Genomic DNA, 23403 nt, shown 5'->3' on the forward strand with positions numbered 1-23403 from the left:
GCTCTTGAACACGAGCGTCATCGAATGGAAATTGAGGGGTTGTTGCGGTTGATACAGAGCAAGTTTCACGCAGAGCAAGCAAGGCGCAATGATCGCTTGCAACACACGAAGGCGTCGCTAAAAGCTCTGTATAACTCCCTACGGCACCACTCCGGTCCGGCAATAGGACCCAAAGTGGATCCAACTCGGCCTGTCAACCCTGCGACGCCACTCAAGACGCTTCTGCGCGCTGCTATTCTGGCCATGTCGACGTCGGCGAAGCGCCACGGACGTGGCAGGACGCAGATTGAAGCTATTCACGAACAGTTAACCCAGATGCTCCCACCTCCAGATACTAGAACGACGGCAGTAGCAGCCGCAATGACCATCCACACTGTGATTCGAGATGATAAGCCTAAGAAACCTGTCCAGACGCGAGACGTATGGTGCCAAACTGATCAAATCTCAACGCTAATAAGAGAGCGGAGAGTAGAAGCCTCTCAAGACGAGCTACACGTCGCACCCGAGAGCTTGGACGGCTACGTACTGCCTGGCTCCCAGTGCTTCCCTGGTAAGCCCAAACATCATCAACCTGATCTAATCATGCTTCACCTGGTCGTGGGGATCCCCATTTCGGCTTCGTTGGTGTCCGAACTGCGTCGTCTCCTGCCAAATTTGCCTCGAGGTAACTACTACGTGTCCAATGCACTGCGTCTCGCGCTCTTCCATGAGCTGGTACGGTTCTACGCCGCCGTAGAGATGCAGGTCGAAGCCAACAGGACACGACCAAGTCCTCGGGTATTCGAAGGTGAGGACCAGATCCGAGACGCAGAGGTCGTCATCGGTAGTCCTCGAGACACGCCATTCCTGCGTCGTAAGGCCCTGGAAACTATCGAGAGCAAGGCGAGACAACGCAACCGCAGACATCTCTTCGCTTCGGGTGGTGCAGCGATCCTTCAGGCTTCAGCCTTCACTTCCACTTCAACGTCATCGTCACTTTACCACTAAGTACGAATTTAATTAAGGAACATCCAGTTGAGAAAATCTAGCTTTCTTAAGTTGTACAGCCAATCGCGCAACTTAACCAAACCCAACTTTACCCAGGGGAAAAAGCGTATCAGGCTGCACTTGCCGGAGCTGCCGCCATGTACGCTAACAACGTGAGCAACCTGGACCAGATCCTGTCGTCGCTGCAGTGCTACCCCGTACGACTCACTGCGTCTCCTTCCTCTCTTTCCCGCATTTCTAAATCACCCTTCTCCCATTATCTACAGCAAAGTTCTCGTGTTCGTGGAGACGTGTACAATCTGCTCGGTCAGATCCCGTCGTTGCAGCCCAATTGCGGCACATTCGGTACGTCAAAGAGCTGTTGTTTCGAATTGACTTCGAAAAATCAACAAATTTACCCTTGAACAGCTCATAATGACGGCACAACCAGCACCTTGCTCAACCTGGAGGGTACAATTCCCATTTTCTACCGAGGCAATCAGTACAACATCCCCGTCGAGTTTTGGGTCGTAGAGACGTATCCTATGGCCCCACCCGTGTGTTTTGTGCGCCCTACCGCCGACATGATGGTCAAACCTGGCCACCCACACGTAACCAGCGACGGGTACGTCAAGATCCCGTACACCAGCGACTGGCGACCGGACTTTACGATGCTGGAGCTCGTGGCTCACATGTGCAGTATCTTTGGTAATATGCCGCCAGTATTCCGTCGACCGGCGGCCTCCAGACCCCAGAGCAGAGTCAACGGCGGTGCCTCTGCAGCCAGTAGCGGCACAGGCGGCTACTTCCAACAAGGTTCTTATGCCCAGTCACATCCGCCGCAGCCGTCTCCGTATTATTCTTCGCAGTTTCAGTCTCATTCTCGACAGGAAAGTGAAGAAAACTCGCTCTTTGGGGCCAGTCAGCAGTCTCTGGGAGCGTCCTCCTCGTCGAATTCTGGCGTCTATGCGTCGAATGAGGCGAGGCCGGAAGAGCGTGCGGCGGCGTTAAAGGTCGAAGTGACAGGCAAAATCCAGATGCAGCTGGAGAAAACGCTCAAACGTGTGCGAGACGATATTGATCTGCAGTTTGAGCATGAAGTCCAGCTGACACAGTCGCGGGAGAATGTAGAGCGCGGTCTGCAGTCGCTGCGCTTCCTTCGTGACGATATTGCGCGTGCCAAAAGTGTGGTGGAGACGCAGGATACAGAGGTTACGGCATGGCTAGAGGAAAACGAGGGCAAGGACACAGTGGACCCAGACACGATCTTGGTCGAAGGCGAGGCGCTGTCCAAACAGTACGTTTATATGAATATTTAATGTGCGATGTAAAGGGTATTTTATTTAAGGAATTTTAAACGGCTGAGCAGGATGATCAAGACACTGGCAGAACATTATGCGATGGAGGACGCGCTGTACTACATGGATCGTGCGTTGAGCAACGACGAGATGGAGTTGGCTGTCTTCCTCAAAGAGGTACGGAGACTCGCGCGAAAGCAGTTCATGTGCCTGGCGTTAGTGCAGAAAATACACGTTCAACAGCAAGAGCTGGCGGCGTCCTCGTACCATCGTAATCCACCAAGTTAGACCGACAGAAAGGTAGTCGTAGAACACATCAAACATCAAGAATTGCGAACTCCAACTGACTTCAACTTAGTTGTCTGCATTGAGTGAGCTTCAGTCTACCAGCGAAGAAGACGGAATTGCTTCGCTACCAGTAATTCTACAGTTCTCTTCCGTTCTGTGCTCGGTCTTTTAGCCTCCAATCTTCAGCCATCCTCCTCAGCTCTTAAAGTCCCACAACCGATTTCCAAGTCTTTCCGGTCGTCCGTTTTCACATGCACCACTGAGACCAATAAGTTCGGTGCTCCGTTTCGAGAGCTCACATTTAGTTTTGGTGAGCCTATGTTATCAAGAGACGACAACTCGTGGTTTCTGGTAGATTTCATGGACGCCGCATTAAGTCCTCAGACTTTATCACACGACTCCGAGCTGAATACGCCCCCCAAGATCTTTAGTGATGGCAGCCACTCCACTGTTGTGGACGTTTGGTCTGTTGGGTGGTTGATCCAAAATTGCGGGGATGAAGTGTACGGGAGTTGGTACGGCACAGGGAGAGAGCGGGCGCAGTTCTTACAGCCACTGATGCACGACAATCCGTCGAGAATACCCACTGCAATCGCTGCAATCGATCAACTCCACCAGCTTGAGCAGAATATATAAATTCGCAGAAGCGCCAAGGGCACACGAAAAAGCAGAGACGAAACTAGCTTGGGAGATAGGAGGATGATTCAAACCACACGATTTAAATCGGTAACTTGGACCGACATCAAGCAAGCTGTAGAACGAGAATTGCGAACTCCAACTGACTTCAACTTTAAGTCCTCACGTTATCTGCATTGAGTGGGGTTCTTTCTACCAGCGAAGAAGTCGGAGCTGCCTTCGCCGCCTGTAACTCTACTCTTCCGTGCAGGTTCATCGGGTATTTGACCTTCCAGTTCATCATACAGTTCCCAAATGTCCGAGGACATACTCTCAGTTCGGTGCTCGGTCTTTCGGTCTCCAATCTTCAGCCATCCTCCTCTACGACTGCAGCTGTCTTTGAGTCCCAGAACCACTTCGCAAGTCTCCGGATCGTCCATTTTCAAGCAACCACCCAAGTGTACACGACAGACACTACGGAGGCCGATGAGTTCGATCGGAAGAACGGTGATGTTGCCTCCGTCCAGCAGTAAAGTTCTCAGCTTGCAGAGCTCTGCAAAACCTGCCGGAATTGATGAAGTAACTGGGTTCTCACCAAGATCCAAGATCTCCAATGCCAGGCACCGTGCGAGTTGGGGAGGAATCTCCTCGAGCTTATTGCGACGAAGGTTTAGATGCGTGAGTGCCGACATGTGAGCAACTTCTGCTGGCAGTTTTGTAATGCTGTTGCTGTTGGCGTCGAGTTTAACCAAATGATCGAGATTTCCCATGCTGGGTAAAGATTTCAATGCGTTTTGTTGCACTTGCAAAACTTCGAGACGCCACAAATTGTCAAGTGCTGGAAGTGACTCGAGGTTATTCACTTGAAGCAATAATCGCTGTAATTTCTTCCATTGTAATAATTCGTTTGGGAGCTGCCTGAGTTGGTTGTTACTCACATTCAGTTCCACTAATTCTGGAAGCATACTGACGGGTTTCCCAAGCTCAATGAGCGCGTTATTATACACGTTGAGAATCCGCAACTTTATGCAAAATCCAATGCTTTCCGGTAGTTTCTCGATCTCGTTGCGATTAGCTTGAAGTTCTTCAAGTGATTCCAGTTTCCCCAGAGATTCAGGCAACGCAATTAGTTGGTTACTCACAACTTCCAACACACGAAGCCTTGTGAGTTTAGTCAGGGAGGCAGGAAGTACAGTGATTTTATTCTTCGACAGAATGAGAACCTGAAGAGCAACGAGAGCGTCGATCTCCTTGGGCACCACTGAAATGTCGTTGCATTTTAGGTTGAGCTCTGTCAGGTGAGGCATTGAGAGAACAATTTCAGGAATGTGGTGTAAGGGCAGCAAACCGTGTTGCGTCAGCGTGCCCGTCGGTACACCGGAACCTTCTCGATCCACCGAGGACGTCAGCTCGACTCGACTCGTTTTCGACATGTCGAGCACAATTGTTTGGATCTTCTGCTTTATTTCCGTGTCTAGACGAACTGTATGCCGCATAGTTAACTTGCGCTTCGATTCCGCCATCTCACCACTCGGGAGCGGAGGCTTCGACTTGTTTCCCGACTTCATGGTAGGAATCACGCTGGTGGTTGCGAATCTACTGGCTTTGGAGTCCCTCTTGCCAATCGAAACCGCACTACCCATTGCCGTAAATCGGACACTATACGGTGGCTGGTAGGTCTGCCGATAGCCGTCAAGCGTGTCCTCGCGAAGTAAGTCAGTTCCGCTATTTCTGGTGACGACACCAAGCCATCAGCTGAGAGAGAGATAGGACATTTTCAGCCAATGTTAGCTCCAGTGATCGTCACTTTAAATGATTGCAGCAGAGCACTTCAACGTCTGTAACCAATCACAAGTCGACATGCATTGAAGTGATCAAGAACAAAGAATTACTCAATCAGGTGAGTGCAATGTGAGCTATCAGGTCCCACCAATCGAGGCTTTTTTCTCAATGAGCGAAGCCATTTAGTCCTGCATCACGCGATCGAATTTCTGCCTTTGGGCTGCCGCTTGCTGCGCACAGAGCTCGTCGACGTTGTATGCCTCGAACTGCTGGTCGTCGTGGTGGCGCGGGGCGTACGGGATGGATCCGTACTCTGGCGTGAACGTGGGGCGCTTCCCAATCGCTTCTTCCTTCTGGTGGGTCCAGACGGCATCCCAAAGCTTTTGGAATCGCTCGACTTCATTCCGCGACAGCTCATCATCGAGAGGATACGGTAATTGCGCCGCATGCTCCGTCCCCACACGTCCGTGGACATGGCGAACACGAGGCACGACCTTGTTCAGCAGCCATTCCTCGTCCTCCGGCGCGTTTAGCAGACGTTCCGTCACCACACACCAGTGACTTAAGTCCAACGTGAGCTTCAAGCCCGGGAACTCCTCCAGCAACGCTAGCGTCGGCCATGGCGAGTAGAACATGCGTCCTCTGTGAGTCTCGTGTGCCAGAATGTCGTGGCACTCAAGTTCCCGCTCGATCTCATGCACACGACTCAAGAACTCCCTCTGTTCACCCAGTGGTCGCTACCCGAGTGCGCATTGATGTGCACCGGACGTTGACTGAAGCTCGAGACCGTCTCTAGCTGCTCGCGAAAGCGCTTGACATGGGCTTCCACGCCCTCGAACTGCTGGCTCAGATTCTGAGGCTCATAGTCCACCCAGCCCGAGTAGACGCCCACGATCAGCTCCAATTTATTCTCAGCAAGTAATGGCAGCACCACATCTGTACCACCAAGAGCTTTCAAGTCTCCGAGACTCGCCTCGATCCCGTCAAACCCTTGGCGGCGAATATGCGCGAGCAAGTGCTGCGCATACGACCCCGTGGACCCCGCCGTGCTGTCGCTCGCGAGCTTCAAGGCGGTTGGCGAGCCCCACAACGAGCGAAAGCATCGGAGACCGTTAGACGCCATGATCGGATCCTTTCTCAGCTTGAACTGTTTTTGTATAACGTTAGTCAAGGTCCCACCAAGGTCGAGCGCCGTTGGAAAATACGCACGAGCATTGCATTCGGGAAACGGTAGAATACCCGAGACCAAATGATGCACTGGAAACAATACAGATGAGAGGAAGGCACCGAGAAGACCAACAAGAAGACCGAGCATGAGACAACACAAACAAGAGGACTGATGGTGGCGTAGAGCATGATTATGGGTAATGCAGGACATTCGGACACGCAATCGGAGCTGCATTGTGCGATATTTAGCTTCAGTTCGGAGCTTCGACACTTCTTGCAAGTCGACATGTACCCCTTTGGTTTAGTTTGCTGCCAAGCTGGATTTGTTCGGGCTTGGAGTTTGAACATTTCAAGTGGAGCAGAACCTTAATGCGAAGTCCGAGAGGCTTAAACTCTGCAACCCAAAACTGCGAAGTACCGGACAAAGGCTCACGAATGCAGCGTTGGAGGCTCGTTTCGCTGCGGAAACGTTTGCTGGCAGGATCAAGTTGCAACCTCGTGGAGTTTCGGAGAAAGACATTAATGCTTGCTTGCCTTCTCAGCAACAAATTCCTGGGGTCATAGAGCAATTTTTTCATTGGAAAGTTGCAGTTGAATGCGTCTGATAATTTTCACGTAGTGACGAATTACCGACGCCCCAGAACCTGACTAAGTCAGGTTTGGCATCTTCCTGCTCACATTTGCTTCTCCGCCCACGTTGGCAGCATCGTGACAGCTCAATGAGGCACGCAGTGTGGGAACACTTCGAAGAGATCGAGCCGCGAACGAGCTCCAAAACGCACCCGAAGGCCAAGTGCAACTACTGCAACGAGCAGGTCAGGGGGCAACCGAAGAGGTTCCTGATTCCTCATCTTCTCAAGAAATGCCTGCAGGCTCCACCATCCGTGAAACAGCAACTACAAGGGCCTCAGATCCAGCGGAGTAGCTTAACGCCAACGACTCCAGCGTCCGAAGAAGCGTCCGACGTCGAGCTGGAGTCCGAGGTGGCTGCGGAAGGCTTGGAGTTGGTGATCCAATCCCCGCAACCTCAAGGTTTGCGCTCCCAGACCCAGTTGCAGCGCCTGGAGCTTATGAGACTCAAAACCAACGTCGCCAAGTACCGGGCCAAGGCGATGGAGGCTGAGTTCATGGCGGAAAAGCTGGCCGTTTGGATCAAGCTGAAGGATCTCGGAGTGCCGGACGACGAGATCGAGCGAAGTTTGCCTTCTCTGTAAGGTGTCGTCACGAGGAAGTCTTCAGATTCAACGAAGCAGTTTAGTGCATCTTGAGTACATAATGCCTGTCCCAACTTAAAAAAAAACGAAGCTTAACGGCGAGATCCGAGTTGCCTACATCGACCTTTTGTTTAACAATGCCAGCGAGAGTTGCTGCTGCCCGAGGTGGACAGGGAAGTCCGCACCTTGAGAAGATACCCCGAACACGCCCAACCACTAAACCCATAGCGGTTTTTCCGCTACTGCCGTGGACACATCGACGGCAGGCCAAGATCGCACATGGTCCCGCATCTCAGGAAGTGCACGCAGGCCCTGTTACAAGTAAAGCCACAGCCGCAAGAACTGCAGAAAATTTCTAGCCGCTTCACAGCTGCACCACGTATTGATCCACTGCCCAACGACGAAGCAAATTTAAGAGCCGAGGAAGGTTCTTTGCAGTCGAACAGCCACACCTCGACAACGCAGCCACAGCATAAAGACGAACTCCCCCAGATCCAGACGCTGCGCCTCGGGCTTTTTAAAGCTCAAAGCTAAGGTAACGCGCCGAGACGCTAGAAGCGCGAATCAAGACGCAAAACCTGAGATTGAGTAAAACCTACCATCCCTGTGAGCGTAGGGCTCGTCGTTTGTCGGTTCCAAACATGGATATCAAACTTGTGCGATGATTTACAGTAGAAACAAACTCTTACTGCTCGACGGTTTATCTATCGGTCTGAAATCTCCACTACTGCGTCCTGCTCACACATCTACCTACCTACTTCATCTTACTTTTGCATGTGCAGGGATTGCTGGTAGGCTGCAATAGCCTTCTCGTGGTCTCCCTTCTCGAACAGAATCTTGCCCAACAACGTGGAGTTAGTGGCAGACGGCTCCAGCTCCAGTGACTTGGCGATAGAAGCCACGGCATCCTCCAAGTTCTCGTCAGCATAATACGCACGTCCAAGCAGCGAATGAAGCGCGGGATCATCCGGTCGGATCTCCACGGCACGTGTGAAAGCTTGCACTGCTGCACTCACACTGCCTTTCTCCATCATCACATGTCCGAGATTCACTAGCACGTCCACTTCTGGCAACGTGTCGCTGCCAACATCGTCCTCGCTCTCCGCTTCTGTCTCGCCCTCGTCCTGCACAGCATTGGCAGCTTTCACGGCCTCCACCACGGCTTCTTCGTCGTCATCATCGTCCTCATCTTCATCGTCAATAAGATACTCCTTCGCAACGTCATCTATCTCAGCCTCAGCGTCTGCCTCGGCATCGTGAAGATCTCCAATATCTGTCGGTCGTCCCTCAATATCCGAGTCCGAATCCGAGCCATCAATGTCGTCGTACGTGGACTCTACAGCAGCGATCGTGTTTAGTGCGTCCTGCAGTCTTGTCGTCCTTTGAAGTGCCGGATTTACTGCAGTTGAATTGGACCGAGACGGCTGCTGAGGTTGCTGAGGTTGGTCATCTCCAAAGTCGGGACTATCGATATCTATCTCGCGTGCGGGTCGGAAGTTGCCAGCGCTCTGCGTTCGGTTCAACAATTGACCCGTAGAGCGATACATTGCAATACCCGGATTGGGCACTGGGCCAGTGTTGAGTGGTGCAGCTGCAGTAGATCCTGTACGCACCTGCATGGGCAGCGAGTTCTGGCGGTCGCGAGAGATTGGCAGGCCTCCAGTACCGCTACTTCCACTGGTGTTGCTGCCCCGAGAGCCGTTCGTGAGTCGATCTGGGTCATTCAGCATCTCAGCCTGCACACGCAGCTGCATCTCTGCTTGTTGCTTCTCCTCCATCAGCTGCGAGACCTGCTTCTGCAGATTCGCGACCTGTTCGTTGATTGCGGTGTCGTTTCTAGTTCTGTAGGGTCCAGCAGCGGAGTTTGAAGCTCGCGCAGGAGCGGACACGTGACGCTCCAGCATACTCGGAGGGGAGCGCTGTGCCTCATCCGAACGACGAGCGTCTCCACTCATAGCCTGACTAATGCGCGTGTGCTGGCCCACTCGTTGCGCTGCCTGTATCGTAATCTGCTGCTGTCTCGCTTGTCGGTTCGCATTCCGCAGCATGTCGTGACACACAACACACACACGATGACGATCGCTGAGTCCGTAGTGCGGCAGCTTCATGCGTTCACGTGCCGAGTGGTCTCTGCAGATGGATTGGCCGCAATTGCGGCAATGGTGGCGCTTCTTAAATGTACCAAACTTCTGTGCACAAATGCTACAACTGGGAGCGTTCATCCAGCGCGGCGGTAGGGAGACGGTATTACTCCTCGCAGCACCGGTAGTCGACGGTCTCTGCGATACGATGGACTGCAGTCTCGAGCTCTCGGTTGCTCTTCGTGGGGACCAAGGACTGGGAGCGGGTCCGGGTGCCACGTTGGGTGTGCCTAGCGTTACATTCGCTTGTTGTGCGTAGAAATCGTTGTCTGAAAAAGATCGTAACTTGAGCGACGCCGTGCTGCTGAGTCGGCGCTGGCGCTGCCCATACTGCACGCCGCTGACACGCTGCGGTACGGGGAGATCTCCTGCGATGGCTTGAAATCGTTCAGAAGGTCGGAGTTGTCCTTCCTCTTCGTGTTGCAGTTGATGGCTTTCTTGCTGCAACTTTGCTTCTTGCTCCTCCACGGCCAGTTGGTCAGGTAGTCCTTCCTTGGCGCACACGTGGTGGTACATCTCCTCGAGTAACTTAATGCTGCGACTGGGCAGGCCAGCTTTGCGTGCAAGCCGCACGGCGTTCTCGCCTGTTGGAGCTTTCTTGAGCACTGCATCTGGGTATGAGGCTAACAGCGCCTGTAGCCACTCGATACGCGCCTGAGCCTTGATGGCAATCTGTAGTGGCAGCATCCTCGGCGGTGTTGAGAGCACGAGCGCCCATTGGGAAGGCTTTGAGAAGGGCAAGCAACACGCCTTCACCGATGGATTGGGGCTCTGTGCAGGCCCAATGCAATGGCAACATGCCGTACGAGTCCACCTGCTGCGCAGTGGCCGGCTCGGCGTCCACGAGGCGCCGCAGCTCCTCCCAGCGCGAGCTTTTGGCCAGCTTGACGGCGTCCAGGCGCTTGCTCGCCATGGCTACGGAGAAGAAGCTTCACTTGATACTGTTGCTTCTGCTCTCGGAGCTGGCGGGGGACTTGCGGACGATGCCACGAAGAGCCGAGATACTGAGTTTAGTATGGACGAGGAAGTGACCTAAAGTGGTGCAGCAGCCACGGTGGTTGTACTGTTGGACACCGGTATTGGGTCGCTAGAAACGGGACACGATTCTCGGACGCGCGGATCTCTGTCCTCGCGAAGTGGAGATCGCGCTTTCGTCGGATTTTGGCTTGGCTCGACGCGCTTGGGCCAAAGTTTGGCCGATGGCGACCAGGATTTGACGCGTTGATGGGACCGTTGCCCTTGAATTTCACTTGAAAGGGACACAATCAGAGGGACAGTCACGACAGTGTGCTGAAATTTGGTGTTGTGTACACCGAATTGGATTCTATGAATGAACGCGCAAACGCTCCTTGTCCTACTGTAAATGGAAATCCACTTAAGTATGAGATGGGCCGGTTTGAAATAACAGGAAATTTGAATTTGAGTGACTCACTGAATAGGACCAAAACGGCAAATTTGGTCGGAGCTCACAATATTAAACTGTTTTATTAAAACTAGGCAGTTTGCAGGCTACTTTTTATAAAAGCTCCCAAATATCATAAAGACCACGGATATTTGTGCCAAATAAGTACAGAGCAAGTGCCACTGACCATGGTAAAACTTATCCGAATAATTTAAAAATACATCTTAGTTTGGTAACCTCTCTGCATTCCAAGGTATGACATATCTGCTCGTATCCGTCGCACTTAGCCGGGCTCATTTCTGTTTAACCAGGTGAGCCTCAAGACCATTTTCCATCTGGGAAACGACTCACCAAGGTGACCGGCCACGCCCCCGTCCCCGCGTTCGGATCCTCAGCTCCCCAGTACGTGCCTGTGCATTCGCCACTGGCGTCGTCCAGGAAATTCGCGCCGTCGGCCGCCATGGACGCCGTGGAGACGGAGGCTGACGGCTCCGACCCCATGGAATTGCTGCACGTCAAGCGACAGGGCCAGCGCGAGAGCTTCACACGCTATCGGCTACAGGAGACACTCATGCTCATGGGTTGCAGACCAAAAGACGCCGTCACTGTCACGAAGGAGGTCTTCGCTGTGTTCAGTAAGCACTTGTCCAGAGAGAGCAACAGTAGCAGTGGCAGTCTATACAGCAACAACAGCGACGACGAAGAGGACAAGGAGAGAGAGGAACAGAAACTCTCCATGCCTTTACCCTGGCATCTACTGCACCAATGCATCTACTCGTCGCTGGCGAGATTGGATTACGTCAAGCCACACCATTTGCTGGACTTTGAGGTGGCCAAGGAGATTACTCAGAGGAATCAAAGCTTTGCCGTGCTACTTGGAGGGACATCTGGCACGGGAAAGTCGACGTTGGCGTCGTTATTGGCAGCTAGATTGAGACTTACGACTGTGTTGCCTACGGACTCAGTACGTCACGTGTTAAGATCGTTCACATCCAAAGAAGAAAACCCTTGCGCGTTCGTATCCACATACCAAGCTGGAGACGCCTTGTCGCCTGAGATGATTGCAGCTCTTCAAGGAGATCGAGAAGATATGTCAGCTGCTAGATTGCACAAAAAGATGGTGCTGAAGGGCTACAAGATGCAGTCAGACCTCGTACTGGAGAAACTTGACCGTGTCCTGACGATGTTTGAAGAGCGTAAGCAGTCTCTGGTGGTGGAGGGAGTGCATCTGAACATGGATGACCTGCTGACGCTTGTAAAAAAACACCCGACATGCGTACCGTTCATGATCTACATCAGCAACGAGAACAAACACCGCGAGCGATTCGCTGTACGTGCGCGCCACATGACCATCGATCCGCAGGAGAACAAGTACATTAAACACTTCGACAACATCCGCATCATCCAGCGTCATCTTTGTAAGCACGCAGATCGGTGTCTCATCCCCAAGATCGACAACACCAATGTCGATCGAAGTATCGCTACGATTCAGAGTACATTGGTCCGCGTACTGCGAAAATTGGATCGCGGAGAGAAACTCGTGGACGACAAGATCGGTAAATTCGTCATGCTGTCCCGTGAACACGAGAACTCTATCAAGAAGGCCTGGTCGAGTAAAGGGGTGCGGAAGGCCATGCGTCCGCTTATCAAGCAAAAAGTCTCCAAACGATTGCTACTACGTCGGCTACTTGCTGAGCAGACGTCCGACACTTTCGGAGTGCCTGACCCGCACCAAGGGGAAGATTCGTCGAGCAGTGAAGAGGAGGAGGACGACGATACAGGACGCGAAGCCGATGATGAGAGAATGGCTGATGAAGACGATGAAGACGAACAGACCACGGTCGTAGGCAGCTTACTCAGTGGTACGAACACGCGAGATCACTCAACTACGGCAGGTCTGGCGTCACCTATGATCTCTCTGGGACAAGCGACGCCAACGCGTCAAAAGCGGATGTTTCTGGACGAGATTGAAGAGCATTCGGCCGGCACAAGCGACAACGCCAAGTTGATGCGCTCACTATCTCAAGCAATTCGTCAAGCGGCCGTCTGGCGTGCCAGTCAACCTTTGACGAGCTACACAGATTGGGAATCACATTTGCCTCCGGCCAGTCCAGAAGTAACTTTTTCTGATGTCGTGGAGAACATCCCGGGTTTTGCTGCTGCAATGGAGAAGGGAAAACGGTCCGCTTGGACGTTTGAGGAGCGACGAAAGTCGTGGATGGCTGGAGATCTGCCAGCTGACGCGCCAAGTAGTTTCGGTATACAAATGACCAGTAGCAGGACACCGCCTCCGAGTGCTTCTCGACAGTTCAGGGCGTTCTTAGAAAGTCAACGCGTTGAAGGAGAGGCTCAGCTGCAGATGCAAAGAACGCATCAACAGCTTCAGCAGCAACAAGTGCTTCCTGTTACTCACCAACTACCACCAATTGGTAGACGGGGGAAGGGGATTGCTCGAAGAGTGCACTCCTTACCCCCAGAGCCGCTTCAGGACAGCTCGAGCAGCTTGGATTTCGACTTCGACAGCGTGTCGATGACAGATGCCAATGAAGATGTCGATCATGTATCACAGACGTCCTCTCCACGTGACGGATGTGCGTACCTGTCTATTGAGTGGATCTACGTTGCCGTGTGTTGCTCTAACTGTGTGTTCTCGTGTCTTGTGCAGGTGTTTCCCCATTGGAGCACAGCTACGACGATACCGACAGCCACTTTGAGGTCAGCTCACAGAGCTCTGTGGAGTGAATGATGATTTATTGATACGAACCTGCTTAAATGAGATTATACCAAAACTTGTTGAAAAATAAATCATCTGTAACTCTCATAGTTGCTTCTGATGCGACGGCGATGGCCCAACTAACGCGCGGTAACGGATGTACGAGAACGAATACGCGCCGATGAAGGACAACACGACCCCCACGAAGTTGGCGAAGTGAGTTGGTGCATCAGGAAAAAGAAGGTAGCCACAAAGAGTAGCAAAGACGTCCTTGATGTTCCCAGTTACTGATGTGGTGAGTGCTGAAGTATGCAGAGTACAGAACTGCACGGAGAATTAATAGAGCACTCACGTACTACATGTACACATGATCACCATTCCAGAGACAAAACGCGGATCATTGAAGTGAGGAAATTCCAGCACCTCGTCGCGTTCAAAGGCGAATCCAAGCAGGGAGCAACACACTGCACCGGCGATGCTGTTGAGGATCACGAGCTGGTGAGGCGTCAACGCGCTTTCTTTGGATAATGCCAAGGACATGGCAGTGCAGAGATTCTGCAGTAATACCAGCGTGTAGCCCCCGCGTCCATCGGACATTACGTCGGTACTACCTGCATTCAGGCTGCCAGCAGAGCTTACTAAACACACGTGAACCAGAATTGCAACAGTTAGCAAGTTACCGCGCGTCAAGAGAATTTTTTTTAATACGTTCAGCCCCGGAAATGGCCTAGCGAGCCAGCACATTACAGCGTTACTGCAAGTGTGCACTTCTGAAGTTCAGGAAAACGTAACGGGCAGCAACGCACCTTGTCCAGCACAAGCCACTCGATCAGCAAGACCGTAATGGTTGTCAATCGACGCAGAACCAAGTACCTGGAGTAGCAAACAAAAGATACATGAGCAATTCAGCGTTATTCGATATGATATAAATCGTTGCAGAGCGGAGGGAGGCCTGACGTACATGGGCAGGTTCACCACCTGCAGACTCGCGAAGCCCAGCAGCATGTTGCTCAAATGTAGAGCCATCAATGGAAGCAACACGCGTATACCGTAAATTACACGTTGATGCTTGTGCTTCGCAGGCTCACCGCTAGACTGCTGTTTAATGCCAGTGAACCGCACAGTCGACGGCAACGTGAGACTTGTGAGCGTGAAGATGCTCTGGATGGCGCCCAAAGTGTAGACGAAGCGCCACTGAAACGTCGTTACTAGCGTCTTTGTGAGAAGATTCATGGCCAGCGAGCAAATGAAGTAGAACAGACACGGGCACAGTGCCACTAGCAGCGCCAGGGTGCTCGACGGAGGGGATGCCTTCTCCATGTTCGTATCTGTGAGTGAGACGGTCGACTTCAAGTGGAGAATTCACTATTGTAAATATACGAGTGCCCCGTTTCAGTGACACTTTAGTGCCTTTAAAAAATTCCAAACAAGTGTCATGAAAGTCTCTGTTGAAGTGCGAGCCTAGAGAGAAAACATGGGCGATCATCTCACTGAATTCCTGCGGTACATGGACTTCATGACGGAGGATGCACGGTTGGCACAGCCGTACCGAATCGGAACACTGAAGTCACGCGCCACGCCAGATGACTACGGAAACACCGGAAGCCAGCGAAGTTTATTAGGTCAAGCCAAGGTGACGTGATTTACATTCTCTGCGGTCGGTGTCCCATCGATTAAGGCTCCAAGGACACAATTCGCGGCTACAATTAATCCTTAAACTAATTCCGGCAGTCAAAAGAGTGTGGTCCATGCGTGCAGTACAGCTGTGATGCCATTGGCATTATGCCAATGGCATTGCCAATGCCTAGCCAAAATGAGAAAAACAACATGTTTGAGTCAAGGGATTCTGTATCAGATATGATAGGTGTAGAGTTTCAGCCAATCAGAGACAGGCTCAGTTTAACATAGATTCAGTATGTAATACAAAAAGGCACATGTAGGGCGGCCGTGGAACCTTCTAGAAGGTTCTAGAAGGTTCCATCCGCCTGAACTGCGGGGGCGGCACTTCTCGTTTCGCGCGCCTCCCCCAAGCTAGCGTTTCCTGAAATACTGGTAGCACTTGTTGGTCCCAGCAACCTGACCAGAAGGAGTTCATGCCAACAATCGCCCAGCTACGCGCCGAGATCGATCGGCTGAACCAAGCGATGGCCGACCGCACGAAAGTGCCGAGCCATCTGCCCAAGTTCACGGGCAAGAGGGGGGACGACGTCCGCGAATGGCTGTTCCAGATCGAGAACGCCTGCCGCATCAACAACATTCCAATTGAAGACACGAGCGCGCGTCTTCCTGGAATCGCCGGATCGGCAATGGAAAAGCCAGCATCCGGGTGGTTTCTGCACTGGTCGTCGACAACTCGAGCGGAGGAGCACACTTGGGGGTTTTACCGTGAGCATGTGCTCCAACACTTCGAAGCGTCGAATTACCAGTCTGTCCTGCGCGAGAAGCTTCAACGCCTCAAGCAGACAGCGGACATCGAGACCTACAATGGCGAGTATTCAGCCTTGATCTTCAGAGTTGAAGGAATGAGCGTGCTTGACCAAGTACTATACTACGCGAACGGTCTCAAGCCGCGCACGCGTAGCTATGTCAAGCTCGAGAACCCAGAGACCCTGAGTGACGCAATGAACCTTGCGGTCAAGTATGAGGTGACACACTTCGTCGACGAGTCGCGCGAGCGTCACACTCGCCGAGACAAGCGGAAGCCGTCCACTGAGCACGCGCCGAGTCATGACAAGTCGCTCAAGGGAAAAACGTTTCGTGGTAAAGGGCGTTTCAAGGCGAAGACTAGCTCGAAACGAGCCGAAAGTCGTACCTGTTTCCACTGCAAGAAACCTGGCCACATCAAGACCAACTGCTTCCTTTGGAAGAAGGAGCAAGAGAAGCAGGGAAACGGGCAGCCACGTCAGTGAATGAAGGTCCTGTCGTGGAGGAGAACGTCGGATCAGTCAAGTTCGAGAATGTCAGCCTTAACGTTCTGAGCGAAAACCCTCTCGTCTACAAGTCGCGTCCACTGCTCTCCGTAAAGGGGGAAATCATCGTTAGTGGCGCGACCATTTCGACCCAAAGGATGCTGTTGGACTGTGGAGCAACCACAATCTACGTGTCCAGACAGTGGGTCGAGAAACATCGACTCAAGGCCACGAAGTTCATTGGTAAGAACATTCGTGTGAAACTTGGAGACAACCAGATTGTCGAGACGGAACTGGAGGTACTTCCCCTCGAAATTCTGGTGTCTGGGTTGGGCGAGGCATACAAGTGTATCGCTGTCGTCTACGCCATACCCGACGAATTCGACTGCATCCTTGGAATCCCATTCTTCGAGGATATGTAGCCGCAGATCGACTGGAGAGGTCGATGTATCGAAGGAACGCAAGTGAAGACTCTGCATTGGAAGCGAACAGGGGAAACCAGTGGACCGATCGAGGAAGGCGGACCGGTGATTGCCTCCGGGCTTCGGAGATCTGTCGAGGCGAAAGGCCTATCGGCGAAAAGACCCGATTCCTGTCGAGGTGCCGCGCTGGAAACGGATGTGAAGTCCGCGGCTGAAATTGTTTGCGACGCAACGCAGAAAGAGAGCCCAAGTGTTGTTTGCGAACAACCAGGAGACGCGTCAGCCGGCAAGGGTTCGGCGGTGAAGGACAACTTGGAATTGTCGAAACGCGGCGGTACTGTACGAGAGGCTGGAGATAGCAGCAGTACTGGGGGCAGAGGCACTGTCGTGGAAAATATGTTCACGATGGGTGTCGTTGACGAGGCTGGTGTCCAAACGAAGTTCATCACTCGCAAGAAACTACGAAAGTTCCTGAGAATCAAGACCAAGTCGATCGATGAACCTGACTTTATGTTGGTTCTGACGAACGTGACGATCAAGCAAGTTGCTCGCTCACTGCAACGGCAAGATCAACCCGACAACGTCGGAAGTGCGAAAGCACAACGGTATCTGGATACGGACTGGGATAGCTTCAAGGGGAATCCCGCGTACCAGTTACTCATGGAGTACATGGACAATGTGTTCCGTCCTGAGCTCCCAGAAGGTTTACTCGAGAAACGCGAGATTGAGCATAGGATTGACGTGGAGGATCCGAATCTTGCAATGTATCGGCAACAATGGCGTCAATCGCCAGAGCAGCAACGCGAGATTGTGCGTTGGGTGGTAGACATGGTGAAGAAGAAGCTCATCCGTCCAAGCATCAGTCCACATGCTGCTCCAACCTTCTGGGTACGAAAACCAGTTGGCTGGAGGATTGTACACGACTACCGGTACTTGAACTCCAACACTGTACGTCAAAGTATCCCAATGACGAGGAAGGAGGACATTCTTGACGCGATGTCCGGAGCGTACTGGTTTTCCACTATGGATTTGATGTCCGCGTACTATCAAGTACGTATGCGTGAAGAGGATATCAAGTTCACAGCATTTCAAGCGCCAAATGGACTCTGGGAGTATCTTGTTCTGCACATGGGAGTCTGTAATGCGCCAGCGACGATGCATCGCTTAACGTCAAAGCTGTTCCGAGGTTTGGAAAACACCAAATCGTTTTATGATGACATCTACGTTTTCACGAAGTCTCAGAGCATCGACGACCACTTGAAGGCGTTGCGCAAGACATTAAATATCCTGCGTGACAACAAGCTGTACGTCAAGCTTGCCAAGTGTGTCTTCTGTGCCGACGAGATTCCGTGTCTCGGGGACTTCGTAGGACGCAACGGTGTACGGATGGATCCGGACAAGGTACAAACCATCAAGGACTGGCCAGTACCACGAACACAAGAGGAACTTCACAGCTTCCTTGGGCTGACTGGTTACGTCCAACGATTTTGTCCAGACTACGCAGCATTTACTGCAACAATGTTCACTCTCTTGAAGAAGAAGAACAAGAGGAACGCGAAGATCCAATTCAATGATGAGCAGTTGAAGAATTTCAAGGAGCTGAAGAGGCGACTGTGTAATCCTCCAGTGTTGCACCTCCCTAACTTCAGCCAGTCCATGCATCTGCGCACTGATGCAAGCAAATTCGCTGTTGGTGGAGTATTATTCCAAGTCGTGGACGAAGTTGAGCGACCCATTGCGTATACCAGTCGAAAGATGAAATCCGCGGAGCTCAACTATCCAACACAGCAGCAGGAGCTACTTGCTATCGTACACGCGCTAGCAGCTTTTCGAATTTACTGTTTGGACAAACCACCGATCGTCGAGACGGATCACAAAAGTCTCGAAGGGTTGTTCACACAGAAGATGGCGAACCGCCGATTGGTTAGGTGGTACGACATTCTAGCTGAGTACCAACCCACGTTCTCGTATCTTCCAGGTGCGAAGAACGGTATCGCGGATGCATTGAGTCGTAGACCTGACTTGCAGCCAGATACGAAGTATTTCCATGACCTGAGTGTGTCCAGCTTCAACGACACTTCCTTCAGTCTTGCTCTTAGTCAAGTGTCTACAGATTCAGAGCTGCTGAAGAGGATCAAGGGTGCTTACGTCAAAGATCGAGACGTCCAGACAATCCGGGCAGCAATCCAGCGACGTACAAGCACCTCAAAGTCGAAGGAAAAACACCAGCACCACAAGCTATACCGATACTATTCGGAGGCAAACGGCTTGCTGTGGTACCAGTCTCCGGTTGATGACCATCCTCGAATCGCTGTTCCCAACGATGTGAAGTTGAGACAATCGATAATCAAGGAGAGTCATGACACCAACTACAGTGGCCATCCTGGTGCCGAGCGAACGTACTTGACGTTAGCACGACGCTGGTACTGGTCCAAGATGCTCAAGTCGATCCAAACGTTCATTGCTGACTGCGAACCATGTCGACGAAACAAGCCAAGGCTGACAAAGCCTCCTGGCTTACTCGAACCATTGAGTATTCCCGATGAGCGCTGGAGATCGATCTTCATGGACTTCATAACGGATTTGCCTAGAACGAAGCGTGACGTTGATTCGATTTGGGTCGTCGTCGATCGACTGACCAAGAGATGTCGCTTTGTGCCGACAACAAAGAAGGTAACAGCCGAAGGCGTTGCCCGTCTCTTCATCGACAACATTTGGAAACTTCACGGTATGCCGACGAATATTGTATCCGACCGAGATAGAAAATTCGTGTCTGCGTTTTGGCAACACGTCTTCAAGTCTATCGGTACGTCACTCAGCATGACAGTAGCACACCGGGCCCAAGGCGACGGACAAACTGAGCGAATGAATCGAACGCTCGAAGAGTATCTTCGATGCTTCGTCAGTCCACGTCAAGACGACTGGGACATTCACTTAGCGAACGCTGAGTTTGCTATCAACTCAACGGTGAACTCCAGTACTAAGCTCGCACCGTTCGAGGCGGATCTAGGGTATATTCCGCTGAATCCGCTACAGCTTGCAGCGGAGCAGCTCGATACGGTTACAAAGAGTCGTCGAGGCGCTGAGTTTCACGAGCGCCAAGCAGCTATTCTTTTTCGCTGCCGTGAAACACTTGCTCAAACGCAAGAGCGAATGCGTTATGTTTACGACAAGAACCGACAAGAACAAGTCTTTGAGGTTGGCGACCGTGTGTACTTGAGCACCAAACACTTGGACCCCAAGCACACTGGTCTGCCAGCATCCACTAAGTTCGGTCCGAAGTGGATTGGACCTTACTCTGTTGTGCGGAAGATACACAACCATGCTTACGAACTTAACATTCAAGCTGGCAACAAGCTTCACCCAGTATTCAATACGGGTTCGCTAAAACCGTACAGCGAGTCGACACGCTTGTCGCGACCCAACGAGGTTGTACTGGCTGATGGAAGTATCGGCCAGATCGTCAAACGCTTGGTGAAGAAGAGGACACACAAGCGACGGACCCAATTCCTTGTGGAGTGGGTGGGAGAAGAGAAGCAGACCTGGAAACCGGTTGAAAACTTGTCACAAGTCCCAGATCTAATCGTAGAGTTTGAGACTGCAAGGCGCAAGAAACGAAAGAGAAGATGAAGTAAAATCAACTTAAGGGGGGGGCTCAAAGACCTACATGTATTCCCGTACTACATCCCCTCCAAGTTGAAGCTACTGCTGCATCAAGCGTCTCTTCCGGCTACGCGCCGTCTTCGAAGTGCGTTTGCCGTGGCGACACACGTACCCAAGTTGAAGATGAACACGACTAATCCACTTTACACTCTCAATCCAAAGGTAGTTCGAGAGAGGAGACACTTCCATCGGTGGATCGTGGTCAGCCGAGTACCCATCAAGCACGACCAGGCGAGCATTGGGACCAGTCTTCACCACGACGAAACAGTGACCGATGGCATCCTGGCCCGCGCTCACCAAGTACGTACCCGGAACCAAAGCTTCAAAGAAGTGGTTCAGAGTCGCAACACTCCCGATGGATTCATGAAGAATATTGGGAAGCATGATGCCGTAGTCCAACGGAACACTTTGGCGCTGAAGCGTTTTCCAGAACTCCGTGACGTCTTCGCGAGATACGCCAAACGCAATCGCCTCGGGACGAGTTTTTTCATACTCATCCCTCATCTCCATGGTAACCAGATTGGGCCGACCAAGATGGTACAGCGCGCAGCGGAGCGCATCCATGAAACACTTACCAGCTTCGGAAGCACTAGCACGAACGTCGTACCATCCCATGAATGTTATTTCAGAACCCGAAGCCTTCCACTCGTCGACATTTTGCATCATGTACCGCGTCGATTCCTTGTCCAGCAACTCCATCCAGACCCAGCTCATCTGCAGCGGACGACCCTTCCACTGAACAAGATAGCAGCGGTGCGGAGATTCCCCTTCGACGTCAAGCAAGCGTGTAATTCCAGCCGAGTTCGCATAATCCCAAGGAGCATCCGGATTATATTGGTTGCGATGGTTCGTAGTTGGATGTCTCTCCGGAGCTTTCGGAAGCGGAAAGGGATGCCAGTCCGACGTCTCATCGCCACGACGAAGCCGAGCGCGCTTCGTCCGTTGGGTGTCCTCCTCATCTTCGTCGTTAAACAATCCCACCTCTTGAAGAGGAACATCCTCAGCTGCAACGCTATCACCACCAGCATCATCAGCCGCAACATCACCATCAACGTCATCTCCACACAACCCTTCGATCGTGATCTCGTAGATGAGTTGCTGGAGCACGGTGGGCGGCAACGACGCAGAGGCATAGTGAGGCGCAGCCAAAGAGGAGCCAACAGGAGACGAAGGCGAACGGGGAGGCATGAGACTTGAGCCAGGAGCTTCAGCAGCCGCGTCGTTTGGGGATGGAGCAACAGGAGCCCGTACAGGCGACGATGAAGCAACAGGAGCCCGTACAGGCGACGAGGGAGCAACAGAAGCCCGTACAGGCGACGAGGGAACAACGGGAGCCCGTACAGGTGACGGTGGAGTTACAGCACCAGCAGGAGCATCGACCATGTCAGCCGGAACAGCAGGGACTGCAGCAGGAGCACTCGGCGTCGGCGAGCGAGGCGAGGGAGCGGCGGAAGGCGAGCTAGTGGCAGCAGCAGCAGCAGACGCAGGAGGCACAGCCATCCCCCAGGACGGACCTATCCACGCCCCAAGTAAACAGGCCCGCACAAGGCAAGCGTGGGTAAACACGGGGTCGGACTAATCCGTCAGGGAACTGCACCTCTGGTCTCCAGCGCAATTTCGGGAATGACAAGACTGAGGGGACGCGCACGCCAGAGGGAGGGTGAGTGTATCAGATATGATAGGTGTAGAGTTTCAGCCAATCAGAGACAGGCTTAGTTTAACATAGATTCAGTATGTAATACAAAAAGGCATATGTAGGGCGGCCGTGGAGCCTTCTAGAAGGTTCTAGAAGGTTCCATCCGCCTGAACTGCGGGGGCGGCACTTCTCGTTTCGCGCGCCCTCCCCCAAGCTAGCGTTTCCTGAAATAGATTCTATTTAGACTTGAGGGTCCATCCATGTTGAAGTGCGCGCAATCAGGACATCGATTAAAATGATACATGTACATTTCTTGTGAGTTATCTGGTTATAAGGGTAAATGAAGTTTGGCTTCGGGAAGTGATAGGATCAAAGCAATCCGAGTTCAGCCGATTTCAACAGAATATAAAACGTGGAGGGAGGCGTAAGCAATTGCCCTTGTTGTCGCCCTTGGACAAACTGCTTGGAGTACATGTACTGTCGTCTGGCGGTCAGTGTTCGCCGAGCCGATGCTGCTGCTGCACCTTGTTTAACAAACATTGCATGAGCATGGCGATCGGAATGTCTGCCAGGTGCTACAGCTACATCGGCAATAGTATCACCGCTCCGCCGCTCCACCGCTGTGCCACTGCTGTCAGGGCAACGTCCGGTTCAGCGTCTCCCGGCCACGACGTGGCCTTCAACAGAAGCTTGCATTCGATCTCGTTCCCGCGCTCCCACTCTCGCTTTTGACTCGGCTTCCAGTGCAGCCGGTGACAAACCCGACGAGTTTGTTCCGGAGACTTGGCCTCAAAGACCTCGCCCAGCAAATCCTGCCTATCGTCGATAATGACCCAGCAATTCTACTGCAATTCGTCTCCACGACTGGAAACTCGGCTGCGATGCAATCATGTAATCATAGTTTCCTCTTTGGCGTCACGGGTGGCTTACTTCACGCAGAGTTTGCGTTGCTTGCCATAATACTCGAAGTGTGATCACAACCTGCAAGATCAAGTCGGGGGATTGTTGCATGATGGCGCCCCGGCCACGCACGTATCGCTGGTTCGACTCACTGTTGATTGGTTGAAAAAGAAAGGGTTTCCTGGAAGTTTCGTCCTACAAAAACCAAGATAAAAAGATGGTCTCCGTTTCACTATGGCGTCCAATACCCGCCCAGACGTCGACCCGATCTCCCCCAGTGCGGAATT

At 52.3% G+C, this 23403-nt stretch overlaps 7 protein-coding genes across 7 annotated transcripts; 3 read left to right on the forward strand and 4 right to left on the reverse strand.

Annotated features, from left to right (window-relative positions):
• Positions 1-24: 24 nt before the first annotated feature.
• Positions 25-2552, forward strand: PITG_08736 (uncharacterized protein; the record flags this gene model as incomplete). The annotated part of the gene is made up of 5 exons (XM_002902772.1): positions 25-853; positions 1039-1184; positions 1254-1332; positions 1396-2263; positions 2336-2552. 5 exons carry the CDS (start codon positions 25-27, stop codon positions 2550-2552), a joined length of 2139 nt encoding a protein of 712 aa, XP_002902818.1.
• An 803-nt stretch (positions 2553-3355) lies between these two features.
• Positions 3356-4810, reverse strand: PITG_08737 (uncharacterized protein; the record flags this gene model as incomplete). The annotated part of the gene is made up of 2 exons (XM_002902773.1): positions 3356-4675; positions 4748-4810. The coding sequence occupies 2 exons, from the start codon at positions 4808-4810 to the stop codon at positions 3356-3358; spliced, it is 1383 nt and encodes a 460-aa protein (XP_002902819.1).
• Positions 4811-5131: 321 nt separating this feature from the next.
• On the reverse strand, positions 5132-6072 carry PITG_08738 (uncharacterized protein; the record flags this gene model as incomplete). Its single annotated transcript, XM_002902774.1, has 2 exons — positions 5132-5668; positions 5713-6072. The coding sequence occupies 2 exons, from the start codon at positions 6070-6072 to the stop codon at positions 5132-5134; spliced, it is 897 nt and encodes a 298-aa protein (XP_002902820.1).
• A 763-nt stretch (positions 6073-6835) lies between these two features.
• PITG_08739 (uncharacterized protein) lies at positions 6836-7330 on the forward strand (the record flags this gene model as incomplete). Its single annotated transcript, XM_002902775.1, has 1 exon — positions 6836-7330. One exon carries the CDS (start codon positions 6836-6838, stop codon positions 7328-7330), a length of 495 nt encoding a protein of 164 aa, XP_002902821.1.
• Positions 7331-8094: 764 nt separating this feature from the next.
• PITG_08740 (uncharacterized protein) lies at positions 8095-10384 on the reverse strand (the record flags this gene model as incomplete). The annotated part of the gene is made up of 2 exons (XM_002902776.1): positions 8095-10143; positions 10286-10384. The coding sequence occupies 2 exons, from the start codon at positions 10382-10384 to the stop codon at positions 8095-8097; spliced, it is 2148 nt and encodes a 715-aa protein (XP_002902822.1).
• Positions 10385-11061: 677 nt separating this feature from the next.
• PITG_08741 (uncharacterized protein) lies at positions 11062-13615 on the forward strand (the record flags this gene model as incomplete). Its single annotated transcript, XM_002902777.1, has 4 exons — positions 11062-11064; positions 11102-11126; positions 11185-13464; positions 13539-13615. 4 exons carry the CDS (start codon positions 11062-11064, stop codon positions 13613-13615), a joined length of 2385 nt encoding a protein of 794 aa, XP_002902823.1.
• Positions 13616-13934: 319 nt separating this feature from the next.
• On the reverse strand, positions 13935-14906 carry PITG_08742 (uncharacterized protein; the record flags this gene model as incomplete). Its single annotated transcript, XM_002902778.1, has 3 exons — positions 13935-14081; positions 14393-14459; positions 14548-14906. The coding sequence occupies 3 exons, from the start codon at positions 14904-14906 to the stop codon at positions 13935-13937; spliced, it is 573 nt and encodes a 190-aa protein (XP_002902824.1).
• Between the last annotated feature and the right edge of the window lie 8497 nt (positions 14907-23403).

This window comes from Phytophthora infestans, genomic scaffold (genome assembly GCF_000142945.1).
Source record: "Phytophthora infestans T30-4 supercont1.16 genomic scaffold, whole genome shotgun sequence".
NCBI classification, from domain to species: Eukaryota; Oomycota; class Peronosporomycetes; order Peronosporales; family Peronosporaceae; genus Phytophthora; species Phytophthora infestans.